At 39.5% G+C, this 25,178-nt stretch overlaps 1 protein-coding gene and 1 long non-coding RNA gene across 5 annotated transcripts; one reads left to right on the top strand and one right to left on the bottom strand.

Annotated features, from left to right (window-relative positions):
- The first annotated feature begins 16,029 nt into the window (after positions 1-16,029).
- LOC141647789 (uncharacterized) lies at positions 16,030-24,375 on the top strand. Of its 4 annotated transcripts, none has more exons than XM_074456119.1 (10): positions 16,030-16,418; positions 16,682-16,804; positions 19,928-19,989; positions 20,130-20,366; positions 20,459-20,626; positions 21,043-21,092; positions 21,419-21,548; positions 23,037-23,074; positions 23,657-24,045; positions 24,141-24,375. In XM_074456119.1, the coding sequence occupies exons 2-9, from the start codon at positions 16,687-16,689 to the stop codon at positions 23,751-23,753; spliced, it is 900 nt and encodes a 299-aa protein (XP_074312220.1). In that variant the 5' UTR covers positions 16,030-16,418; positions 16,682-16,686; the 3' UTR covers positions 23,754-24,045; positions 24,141-24,375. The 4 variants fall into 4 exon arrangements, with proteins under 4 accessions (XP_074312220.1, XP_074312219.1, XP_074312222.1 ...); XM_074456118.1 differs by having other exon boundaries at positions 23,657-24,049; XM_074456121.1 differs by lacking the exon at positions 16,030-16,418 and having other exon boundaries at positions 19,360-19,989; positions 23,657-24,049.
- On the bottom strand, positions 22,535-23,030 carry LOC141647791 (uncharacterized). The gene is made up of 3 exons (XR_012545842.1): positions 22,919-23,030; positions 22,765-22,824; positions 22,535-22,659 (listed from the first exon to the last, which is right to left on the bottom strand). It is a non-coding gene; the product is annotated as an uncharacterized LOC141647791 (long non-coding RNA).
- Positions 24,376-25,178: the final 803 nt, after the last annotated feature.

The raw sequence follows: 25,178 nt of genomic DNA, 5'->3' as shown, positions 1-25,178 counted from the left end.
TCCTTGGATTTCCCATTGAGGGATGCATCTCCGGTAGAGCCCATCACTACACTCCTTGTAGAGGTTTGGGTCATCCCAAAAATACCTCTTCACTTCGAATAGGAATCTCTTCCTTTGGTTGTGGTTCAAATTTGGAGGTAGTACTTTTCCAACAATATAGTTAGCATAATCGGCAAACCATGGGGTGATGTGCCTTTAAAGTTGTGTTTGAATGGCCATCAAAATATCGTCGGGAAATGAGTCATTGATCGGGGTTTCTCCATTTTCATCATGAAACCGGATTCTTGACAAGTGATCCGCCACTACATTCTCGGCTCCTTTCTTGTCTCTTATTTCCAAGTCAAATTCTTGAAGAAGCAAAATCCATCTTAACAATCTTGGTTTTGCCTCCTTCTTTATCAAGAGGTGTCGGAGAGCACGGTGATCCGAAAATACAATCACCTTGGATCCAAGTAAGTAGGAACGGAATTTGTCCAAAGCATAGACAATGGCAAGAAGCTCTTTCTCGGTGGTATCATAGTTCACTTGGGAGGGATCAAGAGTCTTGCTTATATAATAGATGGCATGAAGAGCTCTTCCTACCCGTTGGCCAAGAACCGCTCCAACGGCATAGTTGCTAGCATCACACATAATCTCGAATGGTAGTTCCCAATTTGGAGGTTGGATGATCGGTGCCGAGATTAGTGCTTCCTTGATTCTATTAAAGGCTTCAACACATTCATCAGTGAAAAGGAATTGGGCATCTTTAAGCAAAAGTTGAGTGAGGGGTTTCGCTATTTTTGAAAAATCTTTTATGAAACGGCGATAGAAACCCGCGTGACCGAGAAAACTTCTCACCCCTCTAACATTCACGGGAGGTGGTAGTTTCTCTATCACCTCAACTTTAGCTTTATCGACCTCGATGCCCTTTTCCGAAATTAAATGACCCAAAACAATTCCTTCATTGACCATGAAGTGACACTTTTCCCAATTTAAAACAAGACTAACATCTTCACATTTTTGCAACACAAGAGAAAGATTATGCAAACATGAGTCAAAGTCCTTTCCATAAACACTAAAATCATCCATAAAAACTTCCATTATGGTCTCTAAGTAATCGGAGAAGACACTCATCATGCATCTTTGGAAAGTGGCGGGGGCATTACATAAACCAAAAGGCATCCTCCTATATGCAAAAGTACCATAAGGGCATGTGAAGGTGGTCTTATGTTGGTCATCCAGGTGTATAGGGATTTGGAAGAATCCCGAATACCCGTCAAGGTAACAAAAGAATTTGTTGGAGGCTAACCTCTCAAGCATTTGGTCAATGAATGGTAGGGGGAAGTGATCCTTTCTTGTTGCTGAGTTTAATTTTCGATAGTCAATGCACATACGCCAACCGGTGATCATTCTTGTGGGTATTAGTTCATTCTTTTCATTTGTCACTACCGTGGTACCTCCTTTCTTAGGTACCACTTGGACGGGGCTAACCCACAAAGAATCCGATATGGGATATATGATTCCCGTATCAAGTAATTTCATAACTTCTCCTTTGACAACTTCTTGCATGTGGGGGTTCAATCTTCTTTGGGGTTGAATGGTAGGTCTATGGTCTTTCTCTAGATGAATTCTATGCATGCAAAAGTTGGGACTTATCCCCTTAAGGTCATCTAGACTATAACCTATAGCCTTCTCGTGTTGTTTCAACACATCAAGCAATTTTCCCAATTGGTTCTCATCAAGTCTATCATTAACAATCACGGGTTTGGTCTTTGATTCATCAAGGTAAGCATATTTCAAATTTAGGGGAAGGGGTTTTAAAGTAGGAGTTTGTACCTCACTTTCCTCCTTTGGAGTTTCATTGAGAATTTGCTCCATGTCCATTAGACATTCCATTCTCATAGCATATTCAACTTGCTCTTCATTCTCATCAACCTCATTATATTCAAATTCCCAGATGGGTTCTTCTTGCTCTTGAGCTTGTAAAATATCTTCTAGGATGGATTGCTCATCCTCTATGGGTTGACATGCTTCTACAAGGATGTTATGCACTAATTCGGATTGTGCATGAGTAAGTTCTTTGTTAGCTAGAGCGGCCTCAAAAAGATCCACCTCCAATTCCCAATACATATTTTTAGCCTCACTTGCTTCCAAGGCTTCCAATGCTTGCATGGGATCTTTGAAGAAAGGTATACTTAAGTGGTCCTCTACAAAACAATCTATAAAGTCCATCTTGCAAAATATCGAACAACTTGAAAATAATTAGAACAAACCTTGCGGAGTTTTACTTCCCCAAGGTAAAGAAAGACACAACTAATAACAATATAAGGAAATCTAAATCAAGCTAACACCGTCCCCGGCAACGGCGCCATTTTTGATCGGTCCGTTTCGTGTTCACAATTGAATAGATATTATCGTTGGGTCACGTCCGAATCAAAACACAATTTATAACTTCACAAACAACTCTACAATTAGTAAAGAGGCAAGTAAAGGTCGGATCCCAAGGGACGGGAATTGAGATGAGATTTCTATTGAAACTAGTGGTGTCTTAGGGGTGTCACAATTTGGGTTGATGTAGAAGGTCACTAACTAAAATAGCAATGGAAATAAACAAGCAAGATGAATTAAAAGGGTTGTAAACAATTGATAAAAAGCACTAGGGTGTCATGGGGTCATAAGGGAATCATGGGAATTGATCATACAAACATGTTCTCAAATTATAAGCAAGCAATTATTGTTGTGATGGATTGAGTTGGGTTATATCTTACAATCCTAGGAAAGTTTGGGTCCCGGAGCCGAATCGATTAGATTGTACAACACCTACAAGTCGACTTAGTCTTCCCTACTCAACAACATGCATGGTCTAATGAGACTCGAGTTGGTTTATGTCTTACAAGTCTCATTGAAAAGATAGGTGATGGGTAAAAAATGTAAGGATTCATAGGCTCGCATTTCATCAAACATAACATGTGCATGAGTTGAGATCAAAACAAGCAAGCAAATAAATCATGAAAGCATATTAATTTAAGCATGAATCATTCCCCATGTTGGTTTCCCCTAATCACCCATTAACCCTAGCTAAGAGACTACTCACTCATTATCATATTGATCATGCTAGCAAGGTTGTCAATCATACCAACAAAATGAAACATGATGAACAAATGAAAGTAATTAACAATAATTAAAAAGGGATTAAGAGGATTATACCTACTAATGATTCCAATAATAAAGCAAAGATAAAAGAAGTACTTGATGCTTGATTGAGAGGTTGTCAATCTCCCAATAATAACCCAAATAATCTTCAATTACCCAAAATAAAGGATGAACAAGAGAGAGATTAAGGAAATAAAACTTGTATTAAAACTTGATTAATTGTTGATTACAAAACTAAAGAGAGATTTGATTGGTATTAACTACTCTAAGAATTGATAAGAAGAACATTCTCTTCTAATTAGACTAATGGGGTATTTATAGTGGAAATTAGGGGGATGCATTAGGGTTAACTAAGGGCTAAACTAGTAATTACACTTTTTAGATTGAGCAGGGAGGAGCCGGTATTTTTCGAAGGAAGGGCTTCTTTCTTTGTAGCTTGGAGAAGACGAAATTGTGTTGTACAGGAATCCGTGCGTTTTGGAGTCGGGACGGGCGGATTCAGGCGGGGGAAAACGGGCGTCTTCTGGGGAATCCGGTTGGATTTTGGTGGCTGCTAACCCGAACGTCTTTGGCTGAAAACGCACGGATTGTGCTTGTGGAGGACGGGCGGATTGTGGAGAAACCGCACGGATTGTACCTCAGCAACATTTCTTCTTCTTTTCTTCCCTTTTCTTCATAAAATCCTTGGGGATTTCCTTGGGGACTCAAGGATCCTTTCTCAACATTGCTCATCTACTATAATATGTACAAAGGCCTTCTAATCTTGTCTCTCCTTGATGCTTGGTCATTGGATTCGATCAATTTAGTCTCGTTTTGCCATGAAAATGCAAGATTCTTACTCCTTTCCTACCAAGGGATCAAAATCTCAAAGAATATGCAAAACAAAGAACTAAAGATAATAAATGACCCAAATATGCACTAAAAAGCATGGGAGCAAGGCTAATTCGGGGGCTAAATATGTGCTAATTATGGTCACATCATGCAATTAAACCCAATTGACCAATTTCTTGCCGGAAAAAAATGATGTGGCACCGGAAAGATGACTAGGATAAGACTAAATAATTTTTTTTTTAAAAAAAAAGGAAAAAGATGATATTTTTACAGTGTTTATACTTCTAAAAAAGAAATCTAGGTATTTTTATCATTCTCATTTCTTACGTCTGTTTATCTTCTCCATCTTCTCTATCTGTCTATCACCATCTTCTTTCCAAAGATCTTCTTCTGCGTCTGCCATGTTTACCCACTTGCCAAGAGGTAATTTTTCTCATTAATTTAATGCTTCAATTTTTACGGCACTATAATTTCAAATATTGAAGGGTACCTGGTCATAAAAAAAATATGGATTAGGTCAAAAAGTAATCTGATATGCATATACCTTGTATACTCTCGGTAAAATTAGAACTTATCTTGTGACGTATGTGTAATTTGCTAATTTTTTTTAGTTGTATACATGAGGATTGATTCTTTGTATTTCACCAGACCAGATGCTAACATGCCTATGGAACACTTATTGATTATTTTAGGTTCAAAGTCGGCTAATACTGTCGCTTATCGATGTTTTCATGGGGGGAGTCTTGTGCCTAACATAGACGATATTGAGTATGTTGGCGGATTGATTAATGAAGGAACTTTGGATATATGTCAATTAAATATGAAGCAAAAGGACTTACTGATAGAAAAATTGGGTTATGAAGGAGGTGATGTTGATTGCTTTTTCAAGCTTCAAAATGATAATAAGATTCAATTATTATGCGATGATGAGACTATTGAGCAACTTCGGGTTGATGGAGCCACATATGGAAAAGTCGAGTTATATCTTATTCATTCTCGGATTGCCTTACCTACTACTAACATAAGTAAGGAAGGCTCATTAATAGAAATTAAAGAGGCATATCTCTGTGAATTCGAAGAGGTTATTGAAGATGAAGACGAGGCAAGTACTGATGATGAGTTCATTCATGTACAAAAGAAAAAAAAGGATTGGGTCTCAAGGAGAAATTATTCTGGAAAAGAGCAAATAATGAGAGATTATGACAGGAAAGACAACATACAAGATTCGAGGGGAAAGGGACAGAAAGATAGTTATTGGGGTGAAGGTGAGGGTGAAGGTGATGATACTAGTCTCTTACTTCTTGATGAAGAACATCAGTATAAGGAGAGAAGCTCGGACGATGAAGGTGCATTTAGTCTTGGTGATGATGATGAAGACCATGATGTAACACCCCCATACTCCAAGTGCCTTACCAGGACCACTTAGGTATGAAGACATTACCATCTCGGTTACCCGAGGCAATGATAATCAAACAACAATAAAGAAACAACGTTTATTACAAATAATTTAGCGAATAGTTACAATCCTCAAAACCAAACCAAAAGTACGATACATTATTTCAAAATGACTGTTCTAACTGAAATGTAAATAAACTAAAGGCTACAGCGGAAGACTCCTATCATCATGTCGTGGCATCCCAGCTATCCCAGTACTCATCTCAATACCTGCTCAATATCTGCTCACCATCCCCGAATGGATCACCGCAGGTTTACAAAACAACACCGGGGTCAGTACTAATCACACAATCAATATGTATAACAACAATAAGATACACAGACAGCTTTAACTGTCACACACACACACACCAACCAACCAATTCCCATCGTCTCAATCTTGACGTCCACTGGACCAGCCACCGCCATGGGGGACCGCAGCCGTACCCACCAAATCCCCGCTCCACATAGTGAGCGATAACCCTGTCCATTAATGTGCACATCCCCTTCCGTGGCGGGTTCCACGAAGGGCGAAACTAGGGCGTGAAGTCACTCCCGCAAGTGACCCCACTCAGCCGAGGCCACGCCTCGCGAACCATCAACAACGATCACAACCACAATCACAGTACAATCATTATATCAAACAACCAAATACAACACATCAACCAATATCCATTATGGGACTAATACTGAGTAGGAAATCCTACCTGGTATGCACACAATCAGACGGTCTCTACTGCTAAGTCAAAAAGCCTCTTCTATGAACCCTCCTCCTATCATATAACACATAGAGGCTACACATCACATACTACACATAAAAACCCCCAATCTCTAAATTAGGGTTTAACCAAATCAAAGGAAATACAATAAAAAGGGTACGTAGATCTTACCCTCGACGCAAGGAACCCAACGATATAAACAACGACAAGAACGACCGTCTCGAACTCCGGAATTGTTAAGAATGCGATTAGGAAGATGAACTTGTTGCTTTCTCTCTTAAACAGGAAATTAGGTTTTGTCAAAGTGATTTAAAACAATGACGACGAAACTTAAATACCTTAATCGCATAATTAACAAAACCCGAGAAAACTCCCCGTAAAACCGGACACTCGATCGAGTACCCAAGGTACTCGATCGAGTACCCCCTTACTCGATCGAGTGCCCCGACTACTCGATCGAGTACCCAACAGTCAGAAACTATTTTATTTCGCAACTTACCCTTACTCGACAGAGTAAGAGCTACTCGATAGAGTACCCCAAGACTTATAAATACGGAGTATTACAGTCTTCCCTCCTTAAAAGGAACTTCGTCCCCGAAGTTCAAACCACTACTAAACAAAGGTACTCCCATAACCTTCCCGACTCAAAGAACCAAAACAAAATTCCACATAAAACATGATACTAACCCAACTCATCCCGACAAACATCCCGACACAGCATATAAAAGGGGTATAAAACTCTTAAAAACTGTTCGCGATCATCTCCTACCCCCCTAAAAGAAACAAGGTTACGTCCCCGTAACCATACATACCTGATCAAAAAGGAAAGGGTAACGCTCTTTCATAGCTTCCTCTGGCTCCCATGTAGCTTCCTCGGTCTCGTGGTTAGACCACAGGATCTTAAGCAAAACTGTCTCACCACTCCTAGTCTTTCTAACCTTTCGGTCTAGAATCTGCTTAGGCACCTCAAGATATGATAAGGACTCATCTAGCTCTAAGCTCTCTGCCTCCAACACATGTGACGGGTCACTCACATACTTCCGCAACTGCGATACATAAAACACATTATGCACTCTCTCTAACGCAAATGGTAAAGCCGGACGATAAGCAACTTCCCCAACTCGCTCTAAGATCTCATAAGGCCCTATAAACTTCTGACTTAACTTGCCTTTCTTCCCAAATCTCATAACCCCGCGCATAGGAGACACTTTCAAAAGAACCTTGTCCCCAACTTGAAACTCTATGTCCCGACGATGTACATCTGCATAACTCTTTTGTCGATCCCGGCCGCTGCTCTCATCCGTTCCCCGATCATCTTAATCTGTTCCACCATCTCATGCACCATCTCTGGTCCTAAAACCACTTTGCCTCGGACTATCGTCCCAACAGATTGGACTCCTACATCTCCTCCCATACAAAGCCTCAAACGGTGCCATACCTATACCGTGTGATAGGCCATTATTGTAAGAGAATTCTATCAAGTCCAACCTCTGCTCCCAGCTACCACCAAAATCCATCACACAAGCTCGCAACATATCCTCAAGTGTCTTAATTGTTCTCTCAGTCTGCCCGTCTGTCGCAGGATGAAATGCTGTACTCATCTTCAAAGTTGTTCCCAACGATTCCTGCAACTCCTTCCAAAACCTCGATATAAACCTCGCATCTCTGTCAGACACTATGTCCTTAGGGACTCCATGTAACTTAAGCACGTTCTTTCGATAGGCCATAGCCAATTGTGCCTTAGTCCATGTATCTTTCATTGGAACAAAGTGAGCTGACTTGGTCAGACGATCCACTATCACCCAAATCATGTTGTTACCTTGTTGACTCTTTGGCAAACCCACAATGAAATTCATGGAAATGGATTCCCACTTCCACTCGTGCACCTCTAAAGACTGAATCTTACCTTGTGGTCGTCATTGTTCCCCTTTAACTCTCTCATGTCAAACAACGGGACACAAACTCAAATTGTCTCTTTCTTCATCCCAGGCCACCAAAACGTTTTCTTCAAATCCTTGTATAGCTTGTCTCCACCTGGATGAACTGAATATGGTGTGCAATGTGCCTCTGTCATGATAGTCTTTTTCAACTCCTCGTCATTAGGAACACACCACCTACCATCAAACCTCAAACTACCGTCTGTATGAATAGAAAATCGGGACACTGTCCCTTTCTCTACTCCAGCTCTCCACTCCACTATCTTAGGATCCAAAGCCTGTTTATCCCGAATATTATCATAAAACTCAAGCTGTACTGTCATATCACCCATGGCATCTCCTTTCTGCATCATATGTATCCCAAAACTCGCTACCTCATCTCTCAGCCTCATCAAAGATAGAGCTGTACACAGGGAATGTACACTCTTCCTACTTAAAGCATCAGCTACAACATTGGCTTTCCCTTCATGGTAGATGATTTCCATGTCATAATCGCCAATCAGCTCCATCCACCTCCTCTGTCTCATGTTCAACTCCTTCTGCGTGAAAATGTACTTGAGGCTCTTGTGATCAGAAAATACCTTAAAGATTGCTCCATAAAGATAATGTCTCCAAATCTTGAGAGCAAACACCACTGCACCCAACTCCAGATCATGAGTAGGGTAGTTCTCCTCATAAGGCTTCAATTGTCTAGAAGCATAGGCAATCACTTTGCCATTCTGCATCAACACACATCCCAGCCCATTCTTCGAGGCATCTGTATAAACCTTAAAGTTCTCGCTCCCTTCAGGCAATGCTAAGACAGGAGCTGTGGTCAAACGTTCCTTTAATGTTTGGAACGCCGTCTCACAACTCTCATCCCAACGAAACCTGTTCTCTTTCCTCATCAACGCTGTCATCGGTCTAGCTATCTTGGAGAAATCTTTCACGAACCGTCTGTAGTATCCAGCTAAACCCAAGAAACTCCTAACCTCAGCAACATTCTTCGGTGCTTCCCACTTTGTCACTGCCTCAATCTTCGCCGGATCCACAGCTACCCCATCTTTAGAGATTACATGCCCCAGAAAAGCAACTTTCTCTAACCAGAACTCACACTTGGACAGTTTAGCATACAACTCATGATCCCTCAAAGTCTGCAACACGATCCTCAGATGCTCCTCATGCTCCTCCTTTGTCTTAGAGTAGACTAAGATATCATCAATAAACACCACTACAAACTGGTCCAAGAACTGTCTGAAGATTCTATTCATCAAATCCATAAACACTGCCGGCGCATTAGACAACCCAAACGGCATCACCACATACTCATAATGGCCATACCTCGACGTGAAAGCTGTCTTTGGTATGTCCACCTCTCTAATCTTCACCTGATGGTACCCCGACCTAAAATCAATCTTAGAAAAGACTGTTGCACCACTCAACTGGTCAAACAGTCATCTATCCTTGGCAAAGGATACTTGTTCTTTATCGTTACACGTTCGGCTCCACTGTAATCTATGCATAACCTCAAACTCCCATCTTTCTTCTTCACGAAAAGAACTGGTGCTCCCCACGGCGATACACTTGGTCTAATGTATCCCTTCTCTATCAGATCATCCAACTGCTTCCTAAGCTCCTCCATCTCCTTAGGACCCATACGGTACGGTGCCTTAGAGATTGGCCCCGTCCCTGGCTTCAACTCAACGGTGAAATCTATCTCCCTCTTCGGTGGCAACCCCGGAATCTCCTCCGGAAAAACATCTGCAAACTCCCCACCACCGTATCTCATCAACCGTCGGACTCTCTATCCGATCATCTCTCACATGGCACAGATCGGAGGACATCCCTTCCTCGAGATAAGACTTCAAGGTAACAAATTTGCAATCAACTTAACTTTGGGTTTGACTAGAAACCCACGATAAGACACACTAACACCCTTAGGACCTCTTAAAGACACTTTCTTTTGATGACAGTCTATCTTAGCTTTCTACTTTCCTAACCAATCCATCCCAACTATCATCTCAAAACCGTTAAAAGGAAACTCTAGCAAGTCTACAGGAAATCAACTTGCCCAACTATCAAAGATACATCCCTGAACAATCTCCCACACGATACGGACTCACCCGAAGGTATGAAAACTTGCTCACTAACGACTCATATACTCTCAAACCCAATCTGTTTTTTTTACATGACTCGAAGACACAAACGACCGAGAAGCCCCCGAATCAAACAAAACAAAGGTAGGAATACCATTAACAAGGAATGTACTGGTGATAACGTGCGCATCTTCCTCACCGCTTTCTTCTCCATCATGAATAACTTGCCATCGGTCTTCCGCCCACCTCCCGGACAAGATTAGGCGATGTGGTCGGCTTAGCACCCGACCCTTGATTGTTGTTGTTGTTGTTCGCTGTGGTTTCGATAAGAATTACCGCCGTTGCGGTTGCCTCCACTCTGTAACTCGACTTCCCGGTTTGGCCATGATCCAGGCCCGGTCTTTGCTCGCGAAGCTCGCGCGAGTCTCCGGAAAGATCCTGGTGCACTTGTGCACTCATGTCTCTTGTGGCCTACACCACCACGGCTATAGCAGTCACTCCCCAACTATTACTCACACTTCCACGGCCACGCCCAAAGGAAGCCCCAAAGATCGAACCCGGACCCGGAAGAAAATCCCTTAGACTGATTGTGGTTGCCTTTCTTGTGATTAGATTGGCCACCACCCTCGCTCTCGGACTTCCTCTTCTCACCACCTAACCTCTCCTGAGCCATCTCCACCAACCTCTCAGCTCTCCCGGCTCTCTCATAAGCTTCCTTAACATCTGTAAGGATTCCCACGGGTAACTTATCCATAATCTTAGGGGTCAACCCCTCTCAAACCTCAATGCCGGGTTCTCCTCACTCAAACCCATATCCTCAGATACCTAGACTTCTCATTGAACACTGTAGTACTCGGCCCACGGACATCTCGGCGATCATCTTAAAACCATCAAACTCTTCTCTCATCTTACTCCTCACATGTTCCTAAGTCAAACTCCTTCCTCACGACCCTACGAAACTCCTCCCAAGGTATAGCGGGTAAGCCTTGGTTTGTATATATCTCCTTAGCACTCACTTTCACCGAATCCCACCACTTGCCTGCTGCCTCCCTCGGATAGAACGCAGCTGTTCCACCCTCATCTCATCGGACAAAGAACCAAATCTAATATGTTCTCCATCTCTCTCAGCCAACTATCAAGAAGGTTAGGTTCCCCAACTCCCTTGTATTCTTTCGGGTTAAACCTCGCAATGTAAAGGCTGATTTTCGAATGATCAACCTCCTTCTCCTTATCCTTATTCTTGTCCTCATTCACTTTCTTTAGGGTCTCAGTAAGAGCATCCTGGTGCTCTAACATCTTAACGATGTCATCCACGGTCATAAGCTCGGCTCTCGCATACAAAGCGTTTCTCTTGGGCGGCATCTTGAAACTATACATATATAAGAAAGGGTAGATATAAACATACGTACTAAACTTCAAAACACGAAAACACGCCACCCAGAACCCACTCGATCGAGTTCCCAAACACACTCGATCGAGTAACGGGCTACTCGATCGAGTGCCCCACGTACTCGATCGAGTACCCAAACTTCGACCCCAAACGGACCTTCGATCTCTTACCTACTCGATCGAGTATCTAGGCTACTCGATCGAAAGTGACCCTTCACTCGATCGAGTACCCCTAGTTACTCGATCGAGTGCCCCAAAACTCGATTCGGACTCAAAATCGCTTAAAAACCCACCCGATCGAGTCGGTCCCCACTCGATCGAGTAACACTAATTCATAAAAGCTACCCGCATGTTACGTCATATGCTAACATGCTAAACTTTATAAACCACATTATATCATAATAAACATGCTACGCATCTTTTCTACTATCTACGAGATCATTTCATCATGTTATTAAATGCCACATTGTAAATCATCCAACATGTTATCATCTCATCAACAAGTTCCCCCCATATCACCATTTTCTTTCACATGCTCAACTTTCTACTTCAACACCCAACAATTAACACATTCCATCACATCCGTACACAAGTTAACCAAACACACATACGACTCGACAAACACTTCCCCCATGTGACCGGTTCAAAGTTGTAGGGCGACCCCTGCGACTTTAGGACGTCTCCCAAGCCTTTGCACTAGCTCCTACAACTTTTACCCCGGGTTCATTTTAATTGACTCCCTATGTTCATTAGGTTCATTGGTTACAGGTTTCAGGATCGTCGCTCTGATACCATTTTGTAACACCCCCATACTCTAAGTGCCTTACCAGGACCACTTAGGTATGAAGACATTACCATCTCGGTTACCCGAGGCAATGATAATCAAACAACAATAAAGAAACAACGTTTATTACAAATAATTTAGCGAATAGTTACAATCCTCAAAACCAAACCAAAAGTACGATACATTATTTCAAAATGACTGTTCTAATCAAATGTAAATAAACTAAAGGCTACGTTGGAAGACTCCTATCATCATGTCGTGGCATCCCAGCTATCCCAGTACTCATCTCAATACCTGCTCAATATCTGCTCACCATCCCCGAATGGATCACCGCAGGTTTACAAAACAACACCGGGGTCAGTACTAATCACACAATCAATATGTATAACAACAATAAGATACACAGACAGCTTTAACTGTCACACACACACACACCAACCAACCAATTCCCATCGTCTCAATCTCGACCGTCCACTGGACCACCACCGCCATGGGGGACCGCAGCCGTACCCACCAAATCCCCGCTCCACATAGTGAGCGATAACCCTGTCCATTAATGTGCACATCCCCTTCCGTGGCGGGTTCCACGAAGGGCGAAACTAGGGCGTGAAGTCACTCCCGCAAGTGACCCCACTCAGCCGAGGCCACGCCTCGCGAACCATCAACAACGATCACAACCACAATCCCAGTACAATCATTATATCAAACAACCAAATACAACACATCAACCAATATCCCATTATGGGACTAATACTGAGTAGGAAATCCTACCTGGTAAGGCACTTGGAATATGGGGGTGTTACACATGATGTGCTTGATAAATCTAAATTGTCATTATATGACCCTACAACTCCATTTGGAAGTGTTCAATTAGAGCTGGGACAACTTTTTGAGAAAGTGGAGGTGCTAAAGAGAGCACTTATTTATTATAGTTGTCAAACACGTCGCAGCTTTCGATATTGTCATAATGAGCCGAGAAGAGTGCTTGTCAAATGCAAGTTTTATCCCGACTGTCGTTGGAAGCTTAGTGCTAGATACATAAGAGACCACGGATGCATACAAATACGATTTTTTAAGGATATCCACACTTGCACACCTACTATGATTAACAAGAGATTAAGTGTTGATTTCCTCGCTGAAGAATACCAAGAAAAGCTATTAAAACATCCAACTTGGAAGCTACAACTATTTGTCCAGGATGTGGAAGAAACTTATGGTGTAAAGATTGATAGGTGGCAAGCTGGGAGAGCGAAAAAAAATGCATTGTCTGCGTTTGGTAAGGTAGTGGGAAGACAATATGACTCACTTAGAGCTTACATGTCTGAGCTGAAGAGGTCTAATGTGGGGACTAGCGTATTTTTATCATTGAAATCTTGCATTCCAGGTTGCATACCTCAATTTCATATGATTTACATAAACTTTGCCGCAATCAGACAAAATTTCCTACATGGATGCAGGAGGGTCCTTGGCCTAGATGGCGCATTTTTGAAAGGCTATTGTAAAGGCGAGATCCTATGTGCAGTAGCAAGAGATGCTAATAATCAAATGTTTCCCGTAGCATGGGCAGTTGTGGAAATAGAGTCGAAGGAAAGTTGGTCTTGGTTTCTTGGACATCTAATTCAAGATTTGGAAATAGGAAATGGGAATGGCTGGACTCTATTATCCGATCAACAAAAGGTATAGGTTTGGTTCATGTTTTTAATTACTACATTTACCTCAAATTTCATGGTTGCACTTTTGGGTCAACATTTTGATTAAATTTTATGTAGGGCTTAATGGTCGTAATAGCGAAATGCTACCGAAAGCGAGCATAGATTATGTGCTAGACACATATTTACAAATTGGATTAAAGTCATCAAAGGAGTTCCGTTACATACGCTTTCTTGGAAGGCGGTGAAGGCTTATACGAGAAAAGAGTTTAATGATGTTATGGAGCAAAAGGCAACAAAGTGAGCGTGCTTATCTTTGAGATGTGTGCACGGGATGTGACTAAATTTTGCGAGATGTTTTTATAAGACTTGGGCATGTACGGATGTTACTTGTAATAACATGGTTTGAAACATTCAACTCGTGGATTCTTGAAGCTAGAGAGAAACCAATTTTATCTATGCTTGAAGAAATTAGAAGGCAAGTGATGTCTAGGATGGTGGAAAAAGAGGCGAAAGGCTGCGAAGTGTAACAAAATTACTTCAAGAATTCGAGCAAAGTTGAATGACTTTAGGCAAGGTACGAAAAATTGGGTACCAATAGAAGCTAGTACAAATGTGTATGAGGTGAAACACACCCATAATAGTGCATTTTCGTATACAGTCAGACTTGATCAAAAGGTATGTGCGTGTAAATATTGGGATTTGAATGGAGTTCCATGTGAGCATGCTACCTCGGCCATATGTGCTATTAACCAAGATCCGGAGAGCTATGTTGCATTTTGGTACACTAAAGAGACTTACGAGGCTTCATAATCATTTTCTTTGGAACCACTTAATGGACAAGCGCTATGGGAGACAGTCGAAGAAGGCTCGATTTTACCAAGTGATCCTAGGATAAAGTGTGGGAGACCTCCAAACAAGAGGAAGAGAGCATATGGTGATGTATTGAAATTATTTCCTCTATTATAGCAGATTTTTGATTAGAACTGAAATTTCTTGTTGAATTGCAAAAAGACATTCAATATAATATCGGGGAAATGGTAGGTATTTGGTAACAAACAACTGAAAGTTCAATAAAATGCACAGTTCAATAAGTCACTATCCAATTTCCAACAACAGTGACACATAGCAGTATAGCACGCATAATAAGTTTCCACACTAAAAGAATGTCACTGCAAGCACAACAATAAATACTACCGCAAACAGTCAAAGGCTTTGATACTCAAGTGGCTGATATAAACAATCGGGAATGAGAAGTTAATGTTAGACTCGTACAAGCTTGACAAGCAACAAAATTAAAAGTCACACTTTGGAACGATTGAACGAACATACCTGATTTTTCACCAATTAACAGAATCGTTGGTCAGTTTCAACAATCCAACCTAATTTGAAGCTAGACATTCAATTTCTGGTAGGTATTTGGATTTTCCCCAATGTTCATTTTTTCAGCTTGTGGTAAGTATTTGGGTAGATTTTTTAATTACAAGATTGTGAATGATAGCTAAGCTAAGAATAGACATAGACTAAATCAAGAAAATGTAGTGAAAATGATGATGATGATGATGGAGGAGCTACTATAAATCAATTGTTTTGTTGTTTTACAGGAAGTGAAAATGGGGAAATAGGTAAGTTTAAGGGTGGAAGAGAGAGATGAGGGGAAATAGGAGTGTAAGCTGTTAAAAATAGGAGCTAAGAATAGTCAGTGTCGTGTAAGTTGTTAAAATTTTAATATTTTTCCTTTTTTTTTTTAAATTATTTAATCTTATCCTAGTCATCTTTCCGGTACCACGTCATTTTTTTTCCGGCAAGAAATTGATCAATTGGGTTTAATTGCACATCAAGTGTAAGTAGTGGGGTTTATTTGCACTATTTGAAACGTATGGGGCTAATATGCACGTAGTGGCAAACGTATGGGGTTTATTTGCCACTTCCCCGCTTCTTCATGTCTTAGCTGGTTTTCCTTCTTGCTTGTAAATGTTTTGTAGTAGTTACCATGGTAGCCTTCAAGACATGCCTTTACTTCCGATCATTGCTCAAAACTCCATAACTAACCCGGCATTAAGAATATGGTAAATGTGACGTAAATCATGTGAAACCACATCTCAATGCCGCTTTATTATGCATAAAATAAGCCAATTAAATGGTAAGATAATGAGCTTATCAGTCTCCCGTTAATTTAGTTGGAGACGGTCTCATGATTCATGAAAACCGATATAATTCTATCCAAAATCAGATCCGTTTGCCAAATCTACGCGAAACGGCGATTTCAATTATAGTTTGAATGAAGATGATCACCTAAGGTTTGGCTATTAGGCTTCCATAAATCATCAAAGGAGAGTCCTCATCTCTGAATAACCGAGAAAAACTCACTTTTGGAAAAATGGGAAATGACATGGCTTCCTCCACTGGATAGCAACCATCCCTGCGTTGTCCATATTCATATTAGGAGTATCTCATTTTGCATCCAGGTTCTCTCTCTTTAAACTGTGTCATCGTCTCTTATTTTCATTTCATATCACAATCACATTTATGTATGTTTGTTTGTCTGAGACTACTTTTGTATGATCCATTTGCTATTTGGCGTTTATATACATTTCTGAATTGGCAAGCCTTACTTTCGACGCTATATCCCAATTTCATTAATATTTATGCCATCAATTGCTCTTGAAATATATAGCTGGAATTCAAAGGACTGATTTACAAGTTTAAAAATGTGGTAAATGCGATGCAGGTGCAATGAAGGGTACTGAGGAGAAACATAAATGGGGATTGCCACCAGCATCTACCATTTGTTCTCACTTTGGTACAAGTGCCATTTCCGTTGCCTCCGCTACTGCTGTTACTCATCCTTTAGGTTCTTTATCTACCTTTTTTTTTCCTTTTCCATTTTTATGGTTCATTCATACTTACAGTATACTAGATGAAGGAGTTTGATGAATGAGTTGCATTAGTTTCCTTAATCACAAAATGGAGTATTTATACCAAGAGTTGATTCAGTTGCAATGCTAGGATTACAAAACACGAGTTAATTACATTAACAAGAGACGGAAGATAAAAGTATTACAAAATATAAACAATAATATATATTAGTAAAAATTATCAAAGTATATGTAGAAGATGTTGAGGGAGATCTTTGAATATGCTTGTCTCTTACACACCACAAGATGGATAAGTGAAGGGAAAAACCAATCTTGGCGAGCACTGCATGAAACTGGAGTGGTGAACCGGTGATCCATGCTTGGTGTAGGGTGGGCAGGTGAGGATTTTTTTTGGGCGTGCGAAAAAAAAAGTAAGTAAAATTGTACATGAGCAGGTTGAAATAATGTGCTCTCTTTTTACGGCGATGGCGAAAAGATGCAAAAGGTAGGGGCCAAATTGGAGAATAAGTATTTGGTACGGTGTATGGCGCCGGGATTATGATCGTTAGATCAGTGATGCCCATGGTGAAGGGGGAGGAATTTTCATGGTGACTAATTGGGTTGGTGGCCAAGGGGGAGACGGGAGAGATGGGAAGCATTGATAATGATGATGCTTAATTGGGTTATGACTGTAGTCCGTAGCCCTGATGAGAGTTACAGCTTAAGATGCTAAGACCTCTAAAATTGGATAGACTCTTGATAACAATTATCAACCATTTACCAAAGTGAATTATCTATACTATATACTTCCTCCATTCAACTCCACTCTACCTATTTTCATTTTCTACACTATTCATAAGTTCACATTCAATCCCCATTTTCTCTCAATACATAAGAGAAAATATTTTCATGTAGGATCTTGTTTGATTCGTCATTACGAGTACATTAAAAATATCTAACTTTTATAATTTTTTCAAATACGTAGCTAACGATATTTACCGGGTAAAATCCGCGTTGGCGAACGTGAAAGCAAAGTGGTAGAGTGGATTTGAATGGAGGAAGTAATTAAAAGACTACCAGAACACATTTAATTGTATTCCACATCAACTAAACACATTTAGGGGGTGTTTGGTTGGGAGGTTTGGAATGGAATGGATTCTAGACATTCTAGTGTTTGGTTGGGGTGTTTTGGAATGGAGTTAGAATCCTAATAGATTCTCATTCCACCCCAACCCCTTGGAATCTCATACCCACCCCGTCCCCATGGATTCAATCTTCATTCCTTCATGTTTATTTTTCTAATGAACCAAACATGTTTTCAAAGGTATGGAATTGGAACCCCATACTCCTTTGGTTTCTCATTCCAATCCATTCCATTCCTAAGTAGTGAACCAAACGACCCCTTAGTTTTATCCGCATGGGATTTGCACTTTTCATTAATTTCTATCATTTTTATATGGAATAATTATTATATCTATACAATATAGTTAAACGGCTGAATAAAACATTCAATTTTATTCCAAGTGATATTCTTATAATTAATTTTATTTATTATTTGATTATATAATGACCATAATTAAAAATTTAGAAACAATAAAAAAAACCATTTAAAATAAAAACCACGAAATCTCTAATCGATTTTCACTCTATTACGGCTTGCTTGGGATGGGAGTAATCATTAAGGGAGTAATAAGAGCTAAAATAAGAAGAAATGGAATGAGATTGGTGCTTTGTGGTGGTTGTGGATGGTGGAAAGAGAAGGTGAGGGAGGAATTATTACCTCTATATAGAGGTAATTATTACTTGGAAGGGGAGGTGGTTAACAATTACTCCCTTAATGGAGGGAATATTACACTATATTTCCCCATTTCTATCCATTTCTATTTCCAACCCCCATCCCTTCCCTCCATTATTTTAGTTCATTTTATCTCTATTACTCCCTTAATTATTACTCCCATACCAAACAAGCCCTTTTTGATAATTTCAACCCTTTAGAAGCAAACGAGGATTAGATAGGAAAACAAATAAAGTGAGTTGACAGTAGTCACGGTACAGAGTACCGTGTTATTATGTTTAATTTTCATAATTCATATCTTATTTTATCATTTGCCATGTTTCCAAATAATTTGTATTTATACATGTAGTATTTATTAACCAAAAGAGGAAAACTTATACAAGACCCGTGATTTTTTCACGGGTTTCAAAACTAGTTATTGTTGAAAAGTATACTCTTTTGTATAACACATGTCCCTAACTGAGCCAAGGACACTAATATGTCATATGTCATATGTAGATACATATATTTCTAGTTGAGCTAAGGACTCACTACATAGACTTGAGTTAGTTGAGTATGATTGGAATAAATCAAAATGGTTCACTAAACTGCCTACACTTCTTAGTTATGAAGTAGCAGTTAGTTGATGCAATTTTTGTTTTAATTTTCATGATTGCATACATGGGATATTTTGATTCCCACTTACCTTGCCATTGGCAGCCTGGCAGGCTGGCAGGACTCTTTGCGGCACTAAGTTATTGTATTTGTTGCTGGCAGGACGCAATTTCATCCTTTCTAAGTAAAGCACGAATTACACAATATGGAGAAGAAGATTTCAGAATAATTTGTATATTTTTTGTTCTGTTTGTAAATGGGACCATTATTTGACAATTAGGTTTCACGTTGAAGACTATATATACTCTTTTTTTTTTTTTTTATAACACATGCCACTAACTGCTGGCACGTACATTTCTATGCCTTGTCCTATCAATTGAAGTTGAGGTTTCTGTTTTGTCTTTTGGCCATTATTCTATCATTTGAGTATTGGGAAATTAACAATCAGGTTCTTAAAATTCAGCGAAGTAGCCATGAATTTAGATGGCCGTCTAGATTCTAGTTAGCCTAGTACATGTCTGGAGTAATTGTGTGAACTATCTTCGAAACCAGGATGCAATTTAATTATTCAATACACATATATGACCTTCAGTTGTTGAAGAAAGCCTCTTGAGATTGAATTGACTCATTTTGTGTATGCTGTTGGTGTCAGTTAAAGAATCACTGAACATGATTCTAGTTCGAAAACTTGTGGCTTTCTGAAAGCTTTTAGTTACGTATATGTTTGCAGATGTTCTCAAAGTAAGGCTGCAGATGCAACTTGTTGGTCAAAAAGGACCTTTAAGTGGATTGGTATATTTCTAGATCCCTTGAGGGCAGATACAGAAAGATTTTTCCCTTCCAATGCCCAAAAAAAAGGAAATATTTTTCCCTCCCTGCTGAAAGATATTGGAATCAATTAATTTATGTGTGAGTCTTTTTTTGAGTTATAGGGCCAATTATTTACCGAAATATTGAGGAATGAAGGTTTCAGTGCTATGTATCTTGGGCTTGCACCTTCATTGACAAGGTCAGTTCTATATGGAGGCTTGCGTTTGGGTCTTTATGAACCTTCAAAACATGTCTGTGAAATGGCATTTGGATCCACAAATATCTTTCTGAAAATTCTGGCTGGAGGTTTCGCTGGTTCCTTTGCCACTGCACTAACTAATCCTGTAGAAGTTTTGAAGGTTTTCTAATTCTACTCTCCTCCCAGTAACTGTTTCCCTATCTCTTTCCATGTGGATTCTACTCACAGTGTGGCGCATTCTATGCTTATCAGGTGCGCTTACAAGTGAATTCTGGCACCAAAGCAAGTGCTATTGGTGAAATGCGTAGAATTGTATCGGAAGAGGGAATCATAGCTCTTTGGAAAGGAGTTGGTCCTGCAATGGTCAGAGCTGCTACCCTGACTGCTTCACAGTTGGCAACATATGATGAAACAAAACAGGTTAGCATGTTATTTTATATATTTACACAATTTATATAATAAAGGAATATGGTTCATAAGCTCATTGTGTTTCTTTTATTGTGAAATGACAAATTTTCTATGCAATTTTTGATGCAATTTTTCATTATGGGTCATCCGGAAACAACCTTTCTGGCGCAGGGTAAAGGTGTGTCCATTGAATGATTCAACCCTCTTACCCTATTTAGATAATGTTGTTGAAGAACCTCAAAAATTGTAGTGAAATATGTGCATATGTAGAACATCCATGTAAATGTCAAAAGTTCATGCATCTACATACAGAATATTTATTTGGATCACTACTTAAAAAGTCTCAGGTTAACCTGTTCGTACTTGTTTATCTTTTACTTAAATTACTATCCGACCTTCATTGTGAAGTATATGCCTGTCGACTGCAGGCTCTCACAAGATGGACGCCTCTTGAAGAAGGCTTTCCGCTGCATTTCATGTAAGATACTCTTTCTGGGCTTTCTTCGATTTCATGATTTCGATGTAATGGTTTACCTTTCTCATAAAGACTAGAGGCGCTATCTATTCTTGCCATGATGAAAAGCCTTAGTATTGTTGAACCATATGTTCGTTATTAATTTTACCAATAGGCATATGATTATTAATGGTAATGGTGGTCATTACATAACATACCGAAGAACTCCAAAGTCCAAATCATTTGATACTCTTCCATATGTCCATTATCGACAGAAGAAGCTGTCGATCACTGTCTTAACTCAATATGTTTACAGTGACTGATATAGTGATATGTATTAAACAATGTAGGTCGAGTACCATAGCTGGAGCCGTGAGCACTCTGGCCACAGCACCCATTGATATGGTGAAAACACGTCTGATGTTGCAAAAGGAATCAAGTAGCCGAGCGTATAAGAACGGATTTCACTGCGCCTATCAGGTAGTATGCTGTCTAGGACTCTTGGTACCCCCTCATCCATGTTTTTCTGTGGGTTGCTATCTGAACGTGCGAAATTTATATGTACTAAAATAATACATACCATATCATCCCTCATGCCACTGATGAAACTTCTGCCTGTGATGGCTTTTTTTTAAAAAAAAAAAATTATTTATGAGAGGGGCTTAGAATTACAGAGGCTGTTATCTTATCAAGTACTTTCTGTTTTTCACTCAGTTATAATGCAGGCAGCAGTTAGTCTCTATGAAATGTTAAACTGTCACATGGGCACCCAGAAAAAATTTAATCGTTTTAATCTTTTCTCTCGATTTAAATTTTAAGTTTTTATAAAAGAAATCCGGAATTCGATTTTAAAACCTGTAAGTTTACCTTGACTTTCCATTACATTTTCGCTCTCCCTTTTGTTTTTCATTTTCCCCTTTTCTATTCACTTTTAGAGGTTTGCGTTCACCCATGGACGGTTCTAAAGGATGATTCATGTTAGCCGACCCCAAATCATTTTGGGATTAAGGCTCTGATGTTGTTGTTATTGTTGTTCTATGAATTTTATGACTAATGTGGTCATGGGTCATGTATGATAATCATTAATCATTAATGAAAAGATGGCTAATTACAAAACTGATTATTAGTTTATTCTTTATTATACTTGGTATATTAATAATAATTTATACTCTAATTGCAATTAAAAATTCTGTTTTTTTTCCTGTCTGATATGTGACTGCCTGATGTTATTGTTATACTTCTGGGTTGGTTCCTTTTCATGTATTATTGGCATAAATTGATGTCAATTATGTATGTGTAGAGTTCAACATGCATAAGCCCCAACTTTTAACACACATCTTCACAATTCTCTATCTTTAATTTGTGTTGTCATTCAAATATTCAGATGAAGTCATTTGTTCAACTTTATCAGACAGGAAAAAAAAAACAGAGTTTAATCTGTCTTTGTGGGACTCTAACTTCAGAATCACCAACTTGAGAAACTATGGCATCATCCCCAACGTCAAAATAACATCTAAGAGTTCTCTTTCCAACGGTGACGACATACAGGGCATTCGTAGAAAGTAGTCTGCCCTTCGTCTGCTGATCTTGTCTGTTAATTCCGTGAGTGAGTATTAGTTGTAAAATTCCAAAACCAACAGCAATGGGAGATTCATATCATTTCATGCAAAATAAATAAAAATGTGGCAGAGCTTACTTGTCTCGAGTCAACCAACTCTACAGGACTGTGTCCGCACTTTTCACATGGTTGGTTAATCTGCAATCACATTTTAACGCCGCACCGTAAATGTCAGGATTTTACTCATATCGAGATAGTCTTAACAATTTTGACTTGACCATTATGTGCTTACCTGTTGCCTTTCCACCCTCACTTCACCACTAATCATGCCATCCAATTTCACAAATGGCTCCATGTTTAGCCCCCTTCTAATATCCAAATTTTCAAGTCTAGCTTGTTATTTGTTTCAGGTCATGCTAACAGAGGGTCCCCGTGCTCTTTACAAGGGGTAAGATTTCATAGCACCTAAATTCAATGATCTGTCTGTATTTTCTTGCTTTGTCACAGTACATTGATTGGAAGTTTATTTTTGCTCCATTGGTTAATTAGGTCTTGAAAATATTATTTGTATTTTGTTTGGCCAATCTAGTTGGCTATGTTACTCAGATTTGTTTACTGGTGTTGATGGATGTGGGTTCGTTTCAAATTGTTGTACCTGAGTCTCATCACTCTCACGGGCCATGGCTAATGTGATAAAAAGCATGTGATGTTTTTTGCGTAAAACAAACTGTTGTGTTGGATTGGATTGAGTGTGTTTTTTTTTTTTTTTTTTTTTTTTTTTTTTTTTGGTTCAAATGAGCACACCTATGTCGCGGGTGAGAATCGAATCCCCAAATTCATGAGTGAGTGTCTTAACATGCAACTTAAGTGAAATGTCGTTATTTTTCTTGTTGTAGACAGGATCTGAAACCAGATTATGAGTACCACTACCCATCATTACTTTACCACCTAAGCTAGTTCACATAGTCACATGACTCACATCCCATGTGATGGCATCTCGTGATTGATAATACTTTCTCTGATTGAGCAGGGGGTTCACAATATTTGCGCGACTGGGACCACAAACCACAATCACCTTTGTGCTATGTGAGAAGCTCCGGGAGCTCTGTGGACTCCATGCCATTTAGGCTATAATAAATGTCAGAATTCCCAGCAAAATTCCGGGCAGTAGATCGGGATATATGTTTCTTTTTCCTTATAATTCTTTTGTTGACTGAAGGAGGAGCACAAAGAGATCCTTCGCAGTTTTGCAGAATCTCATCAACTTGCATTCTTCTTTCCCATTTTACTTTCCCCTCTGATTCTTTGATTTTTTTACTTGTACACTTCACATTTTGGGTAGTGTCCATGCAAAGCATTGGAGCGTCAATAAAGTCTGTGGATGCAGATCCTTGTGGCCTGACTACGGATAGAAATCAGGCGGGTGAGTTCGGTTACAAGCCTGTTATGACGAGTTTGGGTTCTGTCACTTTTAAATGTTCATTTAAATCGTGTTGGTTTATTCAATTTTGCAGGTCTTATTGGGTTGATTGGCAAGGTTTTTCAGGTCAATTATCTCGGGTGAGTCGGCTTTTGTCAGCTACAAGTCTAGCTATTTTTTGTGTATTGGCATCATATAATTTGTTTACTTCTAGAAGGTGCTTTATATCCCTTTTGAAATGTGAACTTGTATAAGAAGGCAGTAAAGATTTTGTATCGATACTCATGTTATGTGACTCACTTATGACAGCTTGTCATAACTTCTTTCTAGCCCTAACAGTATTGTAACCGAATTCTCTTATGATTCTGCGGGAAACATGAGGGAAGCTTATTTTGTCTGTAGTATTGTGTATAAATTGCTAGTTGGTGCTCAGTTTGGTGTTGAGTCGGTTCATTTGGGCTGTATAAATTTTGCCAGGTCTAATTACAAGAGCAGCCAATAAACATAATACATTCGATTTCCATTATGTGTTAGGGGTCCTATTATTGTTACAAGGTTCCCCGATTATTTCTGGAATTCATATATCTCCATTATTTGTCAAAACTGCGATGTTGGCAATATTTGGTTCAACATCCTTTGATGATTCAACTGAAATTTTATGAATTTGAGATGAAGAGAGTTTGTTGAGTCTTACCAAGATCAATAATAGGATGCTGACGTTCAAAGCACTGCTAGAATGAGAGTAGTCATAATATTAATGTTATTTTTTTGTTGGTTTAAATAAGTCCACTATATGGCAGGTGAGGTTTGAACCCTTGACTTTTAGTAATATTATTAATATTTTAACATTGTTTTAAAAGTTACCGCGTTTTCTAGTAATTTTTTGAAACTCAAAGCACCTAAAAATAAGGGTTATTTCAGGAATAATCCATCCTGTGAGTGACTTACAAAAATTACTTCATCCTTTAAGTAATCCGAATGTAATCCCCCCTATCCCCCCTTCCTTCCCAGAACAAACTTGTTTGTTTTTTTAACCTGCTATAACAGGTGGAAAATGACTTGGCCGTTAATATTTTATAGGAATAATCCATCCTATGGTTCATCCTTTAATCCCTCCTATCACCATCATGCA

The sequence above is a fragment of the Silene latifolia genome, chromosome 3 (genome assembly GCF_048544455.1).
Source record: "Silene latifolia isolate original U9 population chromosome 3, ASM4854445v1, whole genome shotgun sequence".
NCBI lineage: Eukaryota > Viridiplantae > Streptophyta > Magnoliopsida > Caryophyllales > Caryophyllaceae > Silene > Silene latifolia.
The sequence above is the reverse complement of the archived record's forward strand: the minus strand, read 5'-3'. Positions and strand labels throughout refer to the sequence as shown.

Excerpts from the sequence above, each read along its gene's own strand:
- LOC141647789 (XM_074456119.1), top strand. The coding sequence starts at position 16,687 with ATGAAGGGTACTGAGGAGAAACATAAATGGGGATTGCCACCAGCATCT. Across the intron at positions 19,990-20,129 it reads AAGGACCTTTAAGTGGATTG|GGCCAATTATTTACCGAAAT; the intron begins GTATATTTCTAG and ends TTTGAGTTATAG. Across the intron at positions 21,549-23,036 it reads GATTTCACTGCGCCTATCAG|GTCATGCTAACAGAGGGTCC; the intron begins GTAGTATGCTGT and ends TATTTGTTTCAG.